Here is a 15,317-nt window from a genome sequence, read left to right as displayed (position 1 = left end):
AGTGGGAGTGGAAGCAGAAGTGTGTATGAGGAATGGGGAGGCGGAGATGACAACAACATGGCAAACTTTGAGGCAGAAGTGGCCAGCTCTAGTGATGGGGTGGGGACAAGTCACTGGGTGGGAGGGGAAATAGCAAGTGTGGAAGCAAGGGGAGAGTGGACGTGGGAAATATGGAAGCTAAATGGGTGGTCTGTGAAATCTGAAGGCTGGTTGTGAGCAGGGGATGGAAAAGCTGCAGAGCAGCTATTTGAGAGCCAAGAGCTGAGTGACAAAATCTGCATGTGGTAGTAAAGAGAAATGAAGAGAAAAGGGGATCAGTTAACAAACTGACAACTAATGAAGATGGGAAATAAGCAAAGAATGGGTAGACAGTATACCTGGTGACAATGATTTGACAATTCAACAGATAAGCAGACAAAAAGGCAATCTGTTAGGCTACCAGGTAGCCACAGTGAATGGTTAGATAGGTTGGTACGGGGGAACTACACAGAAAAGTTACAGAGCCAGCTAAAGCAAAAATGAAGATATGGCAGCACAGGTATATCTGAGGGTGTTTTGGAGGAGCATGGCATTACTCGTGGTTCTTTTATTATGCGCTACAAATGACCTGTCTTTGGAGGAATAGTTTTTATGACATGGTCACTCTGGTCACTGGTGACAGCAGACAGGGGGAGTCTGTTTCTGTGAGATGGCAGTGGAAAGCTCCTCGGCCCTTGGGATTTATTTATAACTCATCAAGATGAGCAGGTGTTTGGTTCTTGCCTCATGAATTTCCTGTTGCTAGTGCTCCTATCTGATGACAGCAAGGGTGGCCTGGAGTCATTTTTATGCTTTGCCTCTTGTGTTTGAAGTGATGTACCAGAGAAAAATAAAGATTTCTCTCAAGTGTAACTCTATAAAAACCGTACTGCAGAGCTGCTTATTTTCTTTGTCTTAAACCTAATAAGATTTACTCTGAATACAAGTGAAAATGTGCGTATTTTAATTGCTAGCCCTGCAAACTCAGCCTGCATTTATGGAATCAAACTAGGTGCTTTCTTTGTTATGCTTCCCATTATTAATGTGTAAGGTGCCTGCACCTCCCGTACAGTACATGGAGAGAGGCAGGCATCTCAGACGGATGCAGAACAGACAGGATCTTCCTAAATCAGCACGCTCAGCATGCAGCCACACTAAATATTTAGTACGGAAATGCAGAGGATGAGTATGTCTCATAGATCCTTCTGTTTTATCCAATACTGAATAATGTAAAATGCAGAAAAAGCCCTGGAATTTGAACCCTGCATTGCACAGAGTGTTAAGTCAGTTCATTTATTTTAATGACTTTGTAATTTACTTACAAAAGGGTGAACATTTTCTCTCTGTGTCCAAATCTTGCTTCCTACTCTGTGGCTGTAGAGGCCTTGGATATAGCAAAACAGGTGCAATTCAGTTGTGCTGCATTTGGTCTGGTACAATTTGTGGAATCCACTTAATGTTACTTTGCCCTTGCTTGCCATTAAAACTTGGAGTTTGGATAGGCTTAGGAGCTGTGGTGCTAAAATACTGAGTGGTGCCAATAGGATGCTTTAACTTACACCAGCTTGAGTTGTTTCCTAGCAGCCATTCTGCTAATTGAGTAGTGCTAGGGTGCTTGAACTTTGGCTCTGTCCCTTCATGCCCTATCTTGCACTCTATGACCAGAGGAAGAGTGACACATCTCCAGTGACACCCATTCCAGGAGACATCTCTCCAGAAGACAATCCTTCCTCTCCAGCAATGAAGCTGGGGGTTGGGATCTGCCCCATTATGTAAATTGGGTAAGTGTCCAAAATGCCAGGTAGATTAAGGCCTCATTGTTTTTGAGCGCTGTACAAACACCTCAAAGTCAGACCTATTTTTAGGTCTACGGGAATGTACAGAAACTCCAGTTAAAACATTTAACATTCTCTACTAAATGTCTAAAACATTTTTCCTGTAAAATATATATCATGTACAGACGCACAAATAGTAAGATAAACAAGTTGAATTAGTCCTTGTTCATATGACCTGAATATCAAGAAGTCACAGAGGCCATTGCCTTTTGTAATTACTGTGGTCACTGCACACTTAGGCCAATTAAACCTTTATACTATTATGTGGATCGAAAGACTCATACTTTAATCCTCATCCATGTCTCTTTTTTGCCGTTGTTCTTCAGAAGGAAATATCTCCTTACAACTTGCTCACTGTAAAAATAATAAGAGTGAGAAATCTCCGGAAGGCAGACTTGTGTGAGTATTTCTACATCTCTTAAATGTTACTTACACTTTTTATTTTTAATAATTATATTTAAAAGAGTATTATTTGAATTAGCCTGCACATATGCAGCCATATTTCATTGTTGTAAACTTGCCAGAATATGTGTTTCTTGTGGTATAAAAAGATGCATTTTTTTCTTCATCTTAAAGTAGCAAATTGGTTTACTTTGAAGCAGCCCACAAAGACGTTAACATGATTCAGTAATTATTAGGATTAAAAAAGAAACCTCACTGTACCAGCTTTTCTTTCACATACTGATGCTGTCAGACCTAATTTGAGCTCAGAAGGGTGTGTGCGCAACAGGGAAGAATTGAGGGGTGTATTTAACATTAGGAGCAACTTCCTGAAATGATGGATTTAGCAGTACATTCATTCTGGAAACCACAAGGACATGAAACTCATGGTAAATGAAAAGCAAAATGAGTGTAATGGCTGGATGCAGATTTGAAAACAACTTTGCTCTACTCTGAATTTTAAAATGTTCATCTTACTTGAGAGCTTCCATTTGGCTGTTGCTCATGTCTGGAAGTGTGTGATTCCTTTCCACAGATCCAGGTGTCACTTGGCCCAAGGCCCAGAGTGCACTGACAGCTGGGGTGATGCCATTGGCAAAAGTAATGCAAAAGTAGTAATGCAACAGATGGTTGTGAAATTCAGAATGATTAATCTTGTGAGCCAAGGAATGTGGAAATCCAGGGAGAGAAGGGAGCTAAATCAATAGTAAAAGAAAAAGAAAAAAATGCCAAGCAGAAGAAAAGCAAAACCCCGAAGTCAAAGACACAAGAAAGAAAACATTATGTTATTACAGAACCTGCTGAACGTGACTCAATATAATTTGGTTAACAGGCTCAGATTCAGATCATGCAACAGGCAATATTTAGTACTTCAGTCAATATTTGTAGATAGGCCTTATTGATATATCAATATATCTTACACACTGAAATTTAAGCCATGTATAGCGAGATTCATGTCCAAGGCTGGCTGATCTTGCCCTGGTGGCTTCTCAGTTTCTGCCTCTCTGGTTTTGGAGTCTCTCCATTTTCCTAGCCTGGCATGCTTTTGATGTTACTTTAGGAAAAAAGAGTTGGGTGGCTGCCCGGGAGATCACTGGTTTCGCCTTCTTCTCGTCCTTACAGTGGCTCTGGTAGCTTAGCGCCTTATGGGTACCCGTGGTCTCTGCCTGCCCACACCAATGCTTCACAGGTGTTAACTGTTCATCATCCTGGGGGAGGATCCCATGACCCCAAGCCAGTATCTTGTCTCATCTGTCTTCTGGTCTCACCTCCAAGGGCTTGGGTCTGTCCCCTTCTGGGTCTGGCTTCCCCTCTAAGGGCATGGCTCTTGCTCCTCAAAACTCTGGTCTCATCCTTTCTGGGATCCCTCTTCTCTGTTCAAGGGTTTTAGTCTTGCCCCTAGGGTCCTGATAACTTCGCTCTAGGGCCCCAGCTGCACTACTCAGGGCCTCCGGCTTGCTTTTGTCCTTAGGCTGCAGCCTTCCTCAGCTGTGATCTTTCTGAGTTTTGAGCGCAGCCCCTGGCAGGGTTTGTTATCCTCATGCATCCCTCAGGCGCCTCCATCTGTCCTATCAGTCCCAATCCCAGTCCTCCAGTTATAACTATAACAGAAAAGTCAGCTCTCAGGCCATGAATAAAATCAAGGACTCTGGCTGCATAAGAAAGTCCAACTCATAGGCAACTCTCAGGTCTTTACTTGTAATCAGCCCAGAGGGGCATCTCTCACAGTCCTTCAGCCTCAGCCATTGTAGTATGGAGATGCTTCCCTGGCAGCCTGAAAGACAGCCCCTGCTCTGGACTCAAACCCTGAATTTATATGTAGCTGAGGCTCTGCCCCTCTGGTCTTATGACCTCCTGGCCACTACAAATGCTTCTCTTCAGGCTAACTGCCTAGTTGTCTTCGCAACAGCTTCCAGCTCCTGGGATTGGAGCCAGTGCTCTGCTCCCTGGTACTACTATGGTACAGCTAGTTTTGCAGCAGGCAGACTGCCATACCAAGTAGTTTCTGGCCTGTTAAACTATTTCAGTGCCATTAGCACTGCCCCAGCCTAAGGTGGTCAGGTCGCCTGTTCTTCTGCTGTTCTTAGCAAGTAGCCTAGCCTCCTGGGGTTCTCTTCACTGCTAGCTCCTGCTCAATAGAAACAAGGAATCCCTGGCTTCCTGTTACACCATGGTAGGAAAAAGATGTTTCTGAAGTTACATTTTACATGTGCTAGATGGGTCAATACAGTGCTTGATACTTCCAGAAGTTTGTTAGGTCATTTCAAGATGATTACTATAAAAGAATTTATAGCTCCTACAGCTACGCGACTTTCTGTGCTTCTTGCTCCCGCTTGCCTTGCAATGTGACGTGTAGTGGGGCTCTGCCGCATCTCATTCTCTGGTTTTAAAGGCATCTTATTTATTTGCAAAGGTGTTCACCTAGTGCAGGGGTGTCAAACTTACCTGGGGCCCTGGGCTGGGTCTGGACCATGGTGCCCCTTGGCTAGATTTGGCCCTGGGCACAAGGCAGTAGTGGAGATGGCCAAATATTTTTTGACAGAAACTTAGGTTTTTGTGAAAATAAAATTAAAATACATTTCCTTTCTATGGAAAATTGTATTTTTTGGTGAAAAACTGAATACTTAGCTAATGCAGAACAGAAACATAAAGTACTGAAAATATAACTCCCATGATGAAACTTCAGAATTAAAATACTTTAGCTTTCAATTTTTCACCAAAACCTCAAAATTTTAGTTGGGGGAGAGGGACGGGGAAATATTACCAATAATATCAACTTTAATTCAACATCTCTTACTAAATCATTGACATTAAAGATTAATGTTCATATTCATATTATTGTTCTCTACTTTAGCTGTTTTGATACTTAAATGAAATCTTATTCTTTTCCTTGTCAGTGTCTTTTGCTCTTTCTTGTACCAAGAGTCTTAATTTTCTATATTTTGCTTTATGGCAGAGGGAGAGGTGTGGACAGATTTATTTTTGGTGCTTGTCCCTTATCTTTCTGGCTTTGATTCCTACTCTTATAAGAAAGAAAATAAAATATATATTTAAAATAAATATATATTTGATAAATAATATATTTATATATTTTATTATAATATATTTTGAGAGCTGCCATTCTACTTTTCCTAAAAATATTTCTTATTTCCGGGCAGTTTGATCTGATGAATTAGACATAGCGTTGGGAGTCTGGATTGGGACACGGTTGACAGTCCTGATTCTGACTCTGCTACTGATTTAGCCAAGCCATTAAACCTGTTAAGCAAGTCACTCAACTTGTTTTTTTCAATTTAACCAGCTGTAAATACTCATCTGCTTACTTCACAGCTTGCTTCAGTAATATTTGTCAACTGCTTTGATAATGGAATATGATTTAGCACTGATCACCATTAATCATTCCAACATGCACATGGACAAACTTGTGCATGTGCAAAATGATTATGAGGAGCATTGGACTTTGCAACTGATGCCAGTCTGCACTGATCTTATTAACAGCAAGATAAATGTCTGGCTCTGGAGAAATGGTGAAGGAGGAATAGTCTACATTCTTAGCACTTTGTAAAAGACTCTGGCACAAATACAGCTATACTCAATGCCATATAACAAAATATATGACAAGCCTTGAGCATAAAATAAGGATTTTGTCAAAGGCCCAGTACCCTTACCTCTTCTATTTTATATGGTCCTTTGTTGAGATCAAGATGAGTGAGTGAGTAAAGTGTTGTTAAGGTGGAAGAGGGAAAAGTGACTAATAGATAATCCTGTGTGTGAGAATGTTGCGCACCTGACATCTCCAGACAAGGGTTAATCGCTGACCCATGATTTTGATTCCCTGAAGATATCTTGCAGGATTCTCCCAGAATATGAGTTGGGAGGAGTTACTTTTTCCCCAAATGTCAGGTCTTCCAGACCTGTTCAGAAAGGACAGTAGGATGGAAACCCCTTGCACAGATATGCTGTTTGAGTGGTAAAGAAATGGATTTTGTTTCCAAAAACATTTTTTGATGAGGATAAAACATTTTTATTTGCTGTTGCAAGTTCTTATTGTTTGATTTTGCTTGAAAATTGACATATTTTGAGTTATGAAAACTGTTCTGATAAATACTTTACTGTTGAAAGTTTGGTTTTAAAAGGCATTTTTAAAATAAAAACAACTTTAATGATTTTTTTTCGGTCAGCACTCATGCTGAACTTAAGGAAGAGTAGTACAAGTCTGGCATCCCTATGGGGCAGAGTTAAGATTGTGATGTAGTACTGTGCTCTAGAGAGGTGTCTGTAGTGCTGTAGTGCCTCTGGGTAGAAAAGTAGTTTGAATGTACCATGTGCCATAACATTTTGTTTCCTTGTTTCTGTGGTTTTGTTTGAGGGGGTATGTCAGTATAGCACAGTTCTAATATGCCCAACGTACTGGTTTAGACATTTGTATGTGTGTGTGTGTGTAGCTATATATATCAGGAAATAGATATAGATCAGTAATTTTTCAAGCTGGGTGCCCTGAAATCCTTTTAAGGGTGTCTTGGGGTGCCACACAATATTAACATTGTTAGATGTGTCAGCACAATTTACAAGACAAACCCAGAGTTTTCAGATAGGAATCCACAGTGTTAAAACCATTCTGTCCAGTTGTAATCTGAGTGCTTTGCAACACAAAAATTGCTATGTTATTTTTCTGTAGTCACAAAATGAGTGAAAACATAGAGCTGGTGTTTTCCTAGCGGTGCCTTGAGTTTAAGAAGGTGTGCCTTGAGCCTAAACAACTTGAGAATCACTGGTATAGGTATAGATATCTCTTTATGTACATATAGATGTGTGTATGTTGTGTACAACTTTTTTATTGTTCTAACACTTGTTTAAAAAAGATGTTGTATCATATAGAAGTGGAAATGGGGTGGAAGATATGTGTCAAAGCTGTTTCTTCTTTTAGTGAGTGTTTTATTAAACTACCTACTTTTTTGCCTCCTGGGCTGCATGTATCCCTTTGAAAGAAGTGGGGAAAAACAGCTACTATATTCTATCTTCACTCAGTTTAAATGACTTATGCATTAATTCTTTCATCAATACTGACTGCTGGATAAACTATTACTTATGATTTATCTTTTTTTGTATAGTAAGTGAATCTGATTGCTATGTGACTCTGTGGCTGCCAACTGCCTCACCTGAGAAGATCCGGACCAAAACCATAAAGAATTGCAAAAACCCAGTCTGGAATGAAGCCTTCTGCTACAGGATTGACCGTCGTGTCAAGGTAACATAAATGAGAGCATCTTATTTATGAAAAGAACCTGAAGTTGTGCTGATAGGTAAAATCTTAACTAAGCCTGAATTAATTTTGTTTTCACACTACAAGGTATCCAAGGTATCCAAGGAACTAAAAAGTTCCAAGATAGCATATTTCAAAACTGAGACACTTTAGACAGAGACATACTGTTTTAGGTAATTTCTATGTCTTCCTTGGTGCACTATATATCTGATTGTTGACTTCTGTCAGCTAAGGCACTTGCACTTACAAGATATGATGATTATCTCAGTATTCTTTTTAAAACTGTAAATTACACTAAGACATGTTTGATGTACTGTTGCATGCAAAATTCATGATTGTGCGGTGTGTTAGAAGGGTTTTAATGTCATTTGTTTGGGATAACTTGCATAATTCACGTATGGCTCTCAATTCATGCACATTGCAATCGTTCTGAACTCATAACAACACATTCCATTATGTTCTACCCCTCTAGTATGTATTTCTATGTGTGTATACACACACTCACATGGAGAGAGAGAGATTAAAATATAAACCACATATCAGTAAGTGCATGTAGTTGCCATGTAGGTTTACCTTCTGTAATCTCCAAATATTAAATATCTGTCCATGTATTGTTGGTGGAAGATGCAACAAAATAATGTGTTCAGTCCTTTTCCCAAGACACTGAGCAAATACAGCAAATAATTATAGCTAGCACATTTCTAATTCCACTTATCTTCATAGTATCTCAGTGCCTTCTATGTAGCAACAGTCATGGGTGATTGGTACCTCTTGAGTCTGGGAGGGCACCCACAGAAGCTAGTGTTGGTGTCAGTGGCAGGGATGGGGCTGGCGAACACCTGCAGAAGTTGCAAGTGGCATTGGCAGTGGGGACAGTCCTGTCAGGGGGGGCATGTGCCCCCCCACCAGTCGCCTATGACAACAATAATTAAGTACCTTATTATCTTAATGGAATATCTTCCAATTCTTCCTTTCCTAACCAAATAGATTTTTTTCATCAGAATTCTTAGTTAACCTTCATATTTTTAGTCAAAAAATATTCTTCCACCAACATTCTGATTAATTTTTCTCCTTTTTTTTAGGTAAAGGTTGAGTCCCTAAACATATAGCAGTTTTGTGGACTGTTTTGGTTCCTGTGTCACACTGATTGCCTGTCTCTTTTAAGTATAGTTCAGAGGGTTGATTTTGATCTGTAATGTGTGAGGTTGTCAAAAGTCCAGTTATATGAGGCATTTTCTCCTTTGTAAATGCTGCAGTGGTTATAGTCTCCAGAACTGCATTTGTTGTTGGATCCTGGAGATGTCACTCAGGGCTCAGTATAAGATTCTGATGCTTATAAACTGAGTGGATAATTTTGCTTCCACAGTAAAGTAAACCAGGACTTACTTGGGCCTAGAATCATGCCCTTGATCATGCCTAGGTAAAAACCTGTATTAGAGTGCATTTCTTCAGTGCAGAGTAGGTAAGCTAATTATTCACCCTTCTTTCTCTCCTATATCCTTGTTCCTCCCATTACTTCCTTTCCTTACATGTGCATACTAAATGTACTTAATCTTAAAGATTTCCTCCTTCATGGACACTTTGAAGTACAAAATATGGTGTTTATTAAATCCATTGCTTTTATTTCTAGAATATGTTGGAGCTCAAAGTCTGTGATGAGGATACAGTCACCAAAGATGATGAACTCTGTACAGTTCTCTTTGACATAAGCAAACTCAGTGTTGGACCTACTGCTCATGTGACCTTCCAACTGAATCCAGAGGTCAGCAATACATTTAGAGAAAAGACAGGAACTCTTGTTTGGATTTTCCTCCTAAACAGTTCCTTATACTTTTATTTTGTTGTTTTTTCCTATGTATAGGATTGCCTTCTACTGAGATAACAACATTCTTCAGATGGTTAATGAAAAACCCTGTTGAATTTTCATTCTGCCATATTTGTAATGAAGAGCTTGATTAAAATGTCAGCACTCTTGGCCAGTTGAAATTGTAGATGGGTTGACACACTTGGTCATACTTGTTCTCTGAAAACCTCTCTGCTGGTTTGCCAAAACTAAAACTGATGGAGACTGTCATAATCAATAAGCTCTTTTAGAGTATTCCTATTAGTTTACTTGCCTGATTTCTCAATCAGTTTGGATTTCACTGATTTAAAAATCATTGCTTTTGCACTAGGAGTTCACTTTTCAACCACGGGCAGCCTAAACAGGATAGCCAAATCCCAATTGTGGATACTTGAAGAAGTAATGGCAAATAAATGTAGATAATAAGCGTCACAGATTCCCTAGGCAAACACTTACTTGGCATCCCCAGCCTTGTATAATGTTTTCTAGTACGTCTGAAGCCAGCCTCTAAAGACAGCCCAAGTGTAGCTACTCGAGTGGGTGAAACTACAGCTCCTTGGACTCCAAGATCTTTTGGTCCCTGGCCCACTCTGAGAGCTACATTTTGGTTAAGGTTTTTTAATGAACCTTTTTGAATGAATGGGGGCACCCAAAGCAGCAAAATAGTCAGCTCTTCTTTAAACAAAACAGCTACTATTAGGTAATAGCAATACAAGAAATAGAAATTCAGCCTCAAAGCACAAGCTGTGTGTGTTGAGAAAAACAGCCCCAGTTTTTCCCTTTCTAATCTCTGATTGCCCTCATCTTGCCATCTCTCTCTTCCCGTTATCTCTGGGCCAGAGGTGTAAGAGGGCAGCTCTGTGCTGCCACTGGTAGAAGCTGCTATTTTTATGCCTTTCCCCAGACACCCGCTCCCTCCCACCCTCAAAGTGGGCACCTGGGACTACTACTGCTCTGGATACCTCCCTTTTCCAGGACCTTCTCTCAAGTGTACTCTCCTCTTTTCAAGGTCTTCCTTGACTCCAGAAACAGAAGGGAGTTTCTTCAGATGTTTGTTCAGAGTCCACTCCACTGTCAGCATAGGCTAATTAGTGTTTTTGTTGCTTGGTGGCCCACTACCCCTAATAGGGCATTCAGGCAAATCTCCACAGCTGTGGTTCCAAACACAGTTAACTACTTCTTGTCATGTTTACATGCTAGTCAGGGAAACTGAGGCATGCTTCATTATTTCAACATGAACACATTTAAATCAGCATTATAACAAAAAAATCCCTTCATAGTCGGTCACAATTAGCAACTCGGGTTAGGAATTCAACCTCTTAATTAGGCACAATTTCCTTTGGGTACATTTTAAAGCATTTCTCTGATTTATGGTCAGGAAATACATCTGTCCAAAGTCTTATGCCATTTTTTTCCTTTTCAGTCACATGAGGAACTGGAGGTGGAGTTCACCTTGCAGAACACGTGAGTCAAACCATAGGTATCCTACAATCAGTATAAAAATATTTTGGAGATTAATCAATCTACAGCAGCAATGTAAGAACATTTCCTCCTAGGGCATTGTACAGACCCACTAGATTTCCTTACTTACACTGTAATGCAGGGGTTGTCAGTCAGGTTTGTGTATCCCTGGTGGTACTTGGGAAGGCCCTAGGTAGTATGTGTGGGCGGGCAGGGATGAAGCACCACTACCTCCCAGGAGCAGGGCTGGGGGTGGCTGAGGGTAGTGGTGCCCCTCTGCAGGTTGCCAGATGTGGTGGGGAGCGGGGGAAGGGGGAAAGTTTCCCACCACCCTGCACTGCTGTGTCCCACCACCCCATGCTGCCACTGCTCCTTTTTTGGTAAGTGTACCCCAACTCCATGCACTCACCCCCTGCTCCATGCCTGGCCGTGTGCCCTGCCCCCTGGCCACTGGGGGTACACTTACTAAAAATGTCCAGCCAGTTGAAAACCCCTGCTCTAATGACTTCTCCAATGAAATTGTGACAGATTAACTGTGTTAGTTAACCTTAAACTGGCATAAGAAGGCTTATTAGGAACCTGAGAATTAGGGTTGTCAATTAATCGCAGTTAACAGGTGCAATTAATGCATTAATCAGTGTTCACATAATTTTTTTTTAACACATTAATTGCGCACACAGTTTTGGAGCCTGCACCTGGGCTCTGTTCCATCACTGTCACCACTGCTTCTGGGCTGCCCAGTGGGGCAGCAGTGGCAGCACAGAGGACTGCAGGGCAGCCTGGGCACAGGCTCTGGGCTGCTGCAGCAGAGGAGAGGGGTGTGCATAGGCACAGACAAGCAGCCACAGTCTGTGCATGGCCAGAAATGCAGCCCAGCAGCATGTGGAGCAGCACCCAGCAGGTAAGTCTGTGGGGTGAAGGGACCTAGGGGAGGGAAGGGGCATGGGGGTGTTGCAGATCGAGCCCCCCATAGTGAGGGAAGGAATGGGGTAGAGGTAGGTGTGAATGGGGCCCTGGGGCTGGAGCAGTTCATGGGATGGAGCTATGGGTAGCTCATCCATGGGTGTGTGTGTGGGGGGTGCAGCTCCTGCTGCTGCCTGCATCCACAGGGGAGGCACAGGGGGCATGTGTCCCCCAGATTTGTGTGTTGGGTGGAGGTGGGATGTAGGCTGAGAGCTGGGGCTCTCTCTGTCCTGCTGCTTATGCCCTGGGAGCCACGCGCTGGCTATGCTGCATGTTCCCTGCCCACCCAGAGGTGGGAGGCACAGCATGGCATTGCACAACTCCCAAGGCAATAGCAACAGGGAGCAGAGCCCTGAGCCCACAGCCCACTTATGCCCTGTGCACATATCCAGGGGCACATGCCCCCTGTGCCTCCCCTGGGGGTGCGTGTAGCAGCGGGAGCTGTGCTCTCCCTGCTCCTGAACAAGCGACCCATGGCTCCATCCCATGACCTGCCCTGGCCCCACAGCCCCATTCATTCCAACCTCTGGCCCTGGTCCTGCTCAACTCCCTCATTGTGGGGACCTCAATATGCACCCCCTGCCCCTTTGCTCCCTCCATGACTGTTCCTCTCCACAGTCTTACCTGCTGGGTGGCGTGTGTCTGTATGTATCTTCCCCTCACTCTCAAGCCACAGCTTCCCCAGCCCTGCTGTTGCCCCTCACTCCTGATCCACAGTACCCCACATCCTGCCAGGACATGAGGAACCCCCCTTCTTGGGCTTCAAACCCTCCCCTACACCCACAGCACCCCACACCTTCACAAATTTCCACACATACCCCACACCTACCCCCAACCACGCAAAGTGCCTGCACAATTTTGCATAATTTTGAGTCTTTAGCTGTGCCATTTAAATCACGATTAATTGCAACTAACTTTTTAAATTGTGCAACTAATCATGATCATATTTTTTAACTGTTTGACAGCCCTACTGAGAATCTGTTATTTCACCTGGATACTCACAGAGTGATATGGCAGACCTACCTAATTCACTATCAGTGCCAGCTTGGGGAATGGATTAGAGATTCCTCATAAAAAGAATCTTAGAATAATGGTGGGCAATGGGGTAGAAAGATGGAGCCATATGCTGCATCACCATAGCTAGCTCCCTGGCATATCTGGAGACCAGAGACAAGAAGTTGAGGAGAGGTTGGGTGTGGCTAGAGCAGGGCTGTGGCCTTCAAGGGGTTAATATGCAGTCAATGGGCTGCCACTCCACCCATTGCCCTTGAGGTGGTGGTGGTTGGGTTTTTTAGGCTCCTTCTCCCTCCTCTGGCTTCTGGTTCCTGTTTCTGCTTCTGTTCCTGGGTGCAGGGCAGCACAGCAAGAGGGCCAGGGTGCCTGTGCTGTGTGTTGCAGGTGGATTGCTATTGTGCCATCTGCAGCTGGAAGGGGGGTTGGGTGTTACACACATGGCTGGGAGCAGCTGGGTTACATGCACGATGAGGATGAAGGGCTTGGGTTACACTTTCCAGATCTGTGTCCTGCTCTGGTCTTGTGCTCAGAAGATGGACAGCCTGGCTACAAGGTACTAGTAAGAAAACTAGGAACTTTGCTCCCATGATATGTAGAAGATGACAAGGACTCCTGATTGTTGTCTAATGGGTATGGACTGTTCTTTATGAATTTGTGTGGCAGTTATACTTTTAAGCATTTACACTAATAATTTAGTCCCCTGGTGTCATGTTTTCAGACTGAAAGCGTGTTGGAAAAGTTTCAGATCCCTGTAGGTGAGGAATCTGAAACAGGGGTACTGATATGACTGTCTCTAACTAGGACTGAGGTGTTTCAGCAGAGCTGACATTGTGATGTGGTAAAGAATGGAGTAGCATAATTATTAGTGCTTTGTGACCTTTCGATGGGTGGTTTGTTTTGAAGCTGTTTTGACCTTGAAACAGCAAAATCAAAATGAAACGAATGGCTTCAAAACAGCTTTGAAATGAAATGAGGGCACTTGAAATGTTTTGAAAGTTTGAAAATGTTTCAAGTCCAAAGCCGAGCTTCCTTGCAGCGAAACAGAAACTAAGGAGTGGGAGGAAGGACTGCTCTGATATTGACATCTAGATCCCAGTTCGATTCCCCAGCTCTCTGATCACTTCCCCAGCTCTTCCTGGTAGGTGTGGGCCCCCGATCTGCGCATGGGGTTTCAGCAGGCGGCTGCTGCAGGTTGGGCCTAGCAGCAGCCACTTGGTGCAGCCCGTGCCTAGCACTGGGAAGACTGCAGTGCTGCCGCTGGTCCCAGCCTACAGTGGCAGCCTGCTGAAACCCAGTGCACAGATCTGGGGGCCTGTGCCCCCCAGGAAGACCTGGAGAATGGCCAGAGAGCTGGGCAATTGAACCAGGGGCTGGGGAATTAAACTGGGAGTTGGGAATCAAACAGGGAGCTGGGGACTTGAACCAGGGGCTGGGGGAATGTTCAGGTCTCTGAACATTCCCCCAGTTTCTAGTTTGATTCCCCAGCTTCCCCAATGTTTCCCCCAGCTCTTCCTGGGGGATGTGGGCCCCTGGATGATGCAGGATGACAACAGGCTGCTGCTGCCAGCTAGGGATGGTGGCAGCTCTGGGCTATTTCCCCAGATGGTGGCAGCAGCCTGATGAAACCCTATGTGCAGATCCAGGGGTTGCACCCCCTGGGAGGAGCTGGGGGAATGATCAGAGAGCTGGGGAATCAAACTGGAAGCTCCGGCTGACAGGTGGATTCACCCCAGCTCTGGGACAGTGCATGGCGCCCTGCTGAGCCATGCTGCACCCATGTGATGTTGCAGCTGCTGCACAGGTGCCAGGTGTGTGGGGGGTGATCCCTGCTGCCCCCCCACTGCTCCATGCTGCGCAGGGTGGGGGGCAGGCTCTGTAACGAGTCCTCCAAGGCCCCAATTGCTGCTGCCGGAGCCAGTGAGTGCAGGTCTTTTTTTTTAGAAGCTCTGCACTCACCGGATGTGGAGCATGTGGATGACAGCATGCTGCTGCTGCCAGTTGGGGCCAGCGCCAGCACCTGAGTCTGCTCAGTTCAGCTCATGGCGAGTGCTGGGAAGAAGCCAGTGCTGGTGCTGGCCCCAGCCAGTAGTGGCCCACACAGATCCAGGGGCCCACACCCCCTGGGAGGGTTGTGAGGCTGTGCCAGACTCCTCCCAGGGGGAGTGGGCCCCTGGATCTGTGTGCGGGATGACAGCAGGTTGCCGCTGCTGACAAGTGATGCTAATTGTGCTTTGAAGAGTTTGAGGTACAGTTTCACAAAAAACCCTGTACCTAGCTCCTTGAAACTTGACATGCTTCATGCCCTCAGAAGGGTCTATCATCCCTGCAATTTTCATCTGAATTAGGCGTAAATTGACAAAGTTATAGGCATTTTTGTGATTCCCCATTATAGCCTATGGGTAAAGTGTCGAAACAGCATCAAAACAGTGTCAAAACAGTGAAACAGTTTCAATGAAACAAAACAAAACAGTGCTTCAAA

The 15,317-nt window shown here is 43.9% G+C and overlaps 1 protein-coding gene across 1 annotated transcript in view; it reads left to right on the top strand.

Annotated features, from left to right (window-relative positions):
* The window catches only part of LOC109298789 (cytosolic phospholipase A2 epsilon-like), a 106,268-nt gene that overhangs the window by 23,500 nt on the left and 67,451 nt on the right, over positions 1–15,317 (top strand). Inside the window, exons 3-6 of the mRNA XM_019519067.1 lie at positions 2,180–2,252; positions 7,406–7,542; positions 9,188–9,319; positions 10,824–10,864. Coding sequence (XP_019374612.1) covers positions 2,180–2,252; positions 7,406–7,542; positions 9,188–9,319; positions 10,824–10,864 — 383 coding nt within the window. The remainder of the gene's footprint in view (positions 1–2,179; positions 2,253–7,405; positions 7,543–9,187; positions 9,320–10,823; positions 10,865–15,317) is intronic.

The sequence above is a fragment of the Gavialis gangeticus genome, unplaced genomic scaffold, assembly GCF_001723915.1.
Source record: "Gavialis gangeticus isolate Ggan-Ray unplaced genomic scaffold, GavGan_comp1, whole genome shotgun sequence".
In the NCBI taxonomy this organism is placed as follows: Eukaryota; Metazoa; Chordata; order Crocodylia; family Gavialidae; genus Gavialis; species Gavialis gangeticus.
Note: the sequence above shows the minus strand (reverse complement) of the source record. Positions and strands in the feature narration are given on the sequence as shown.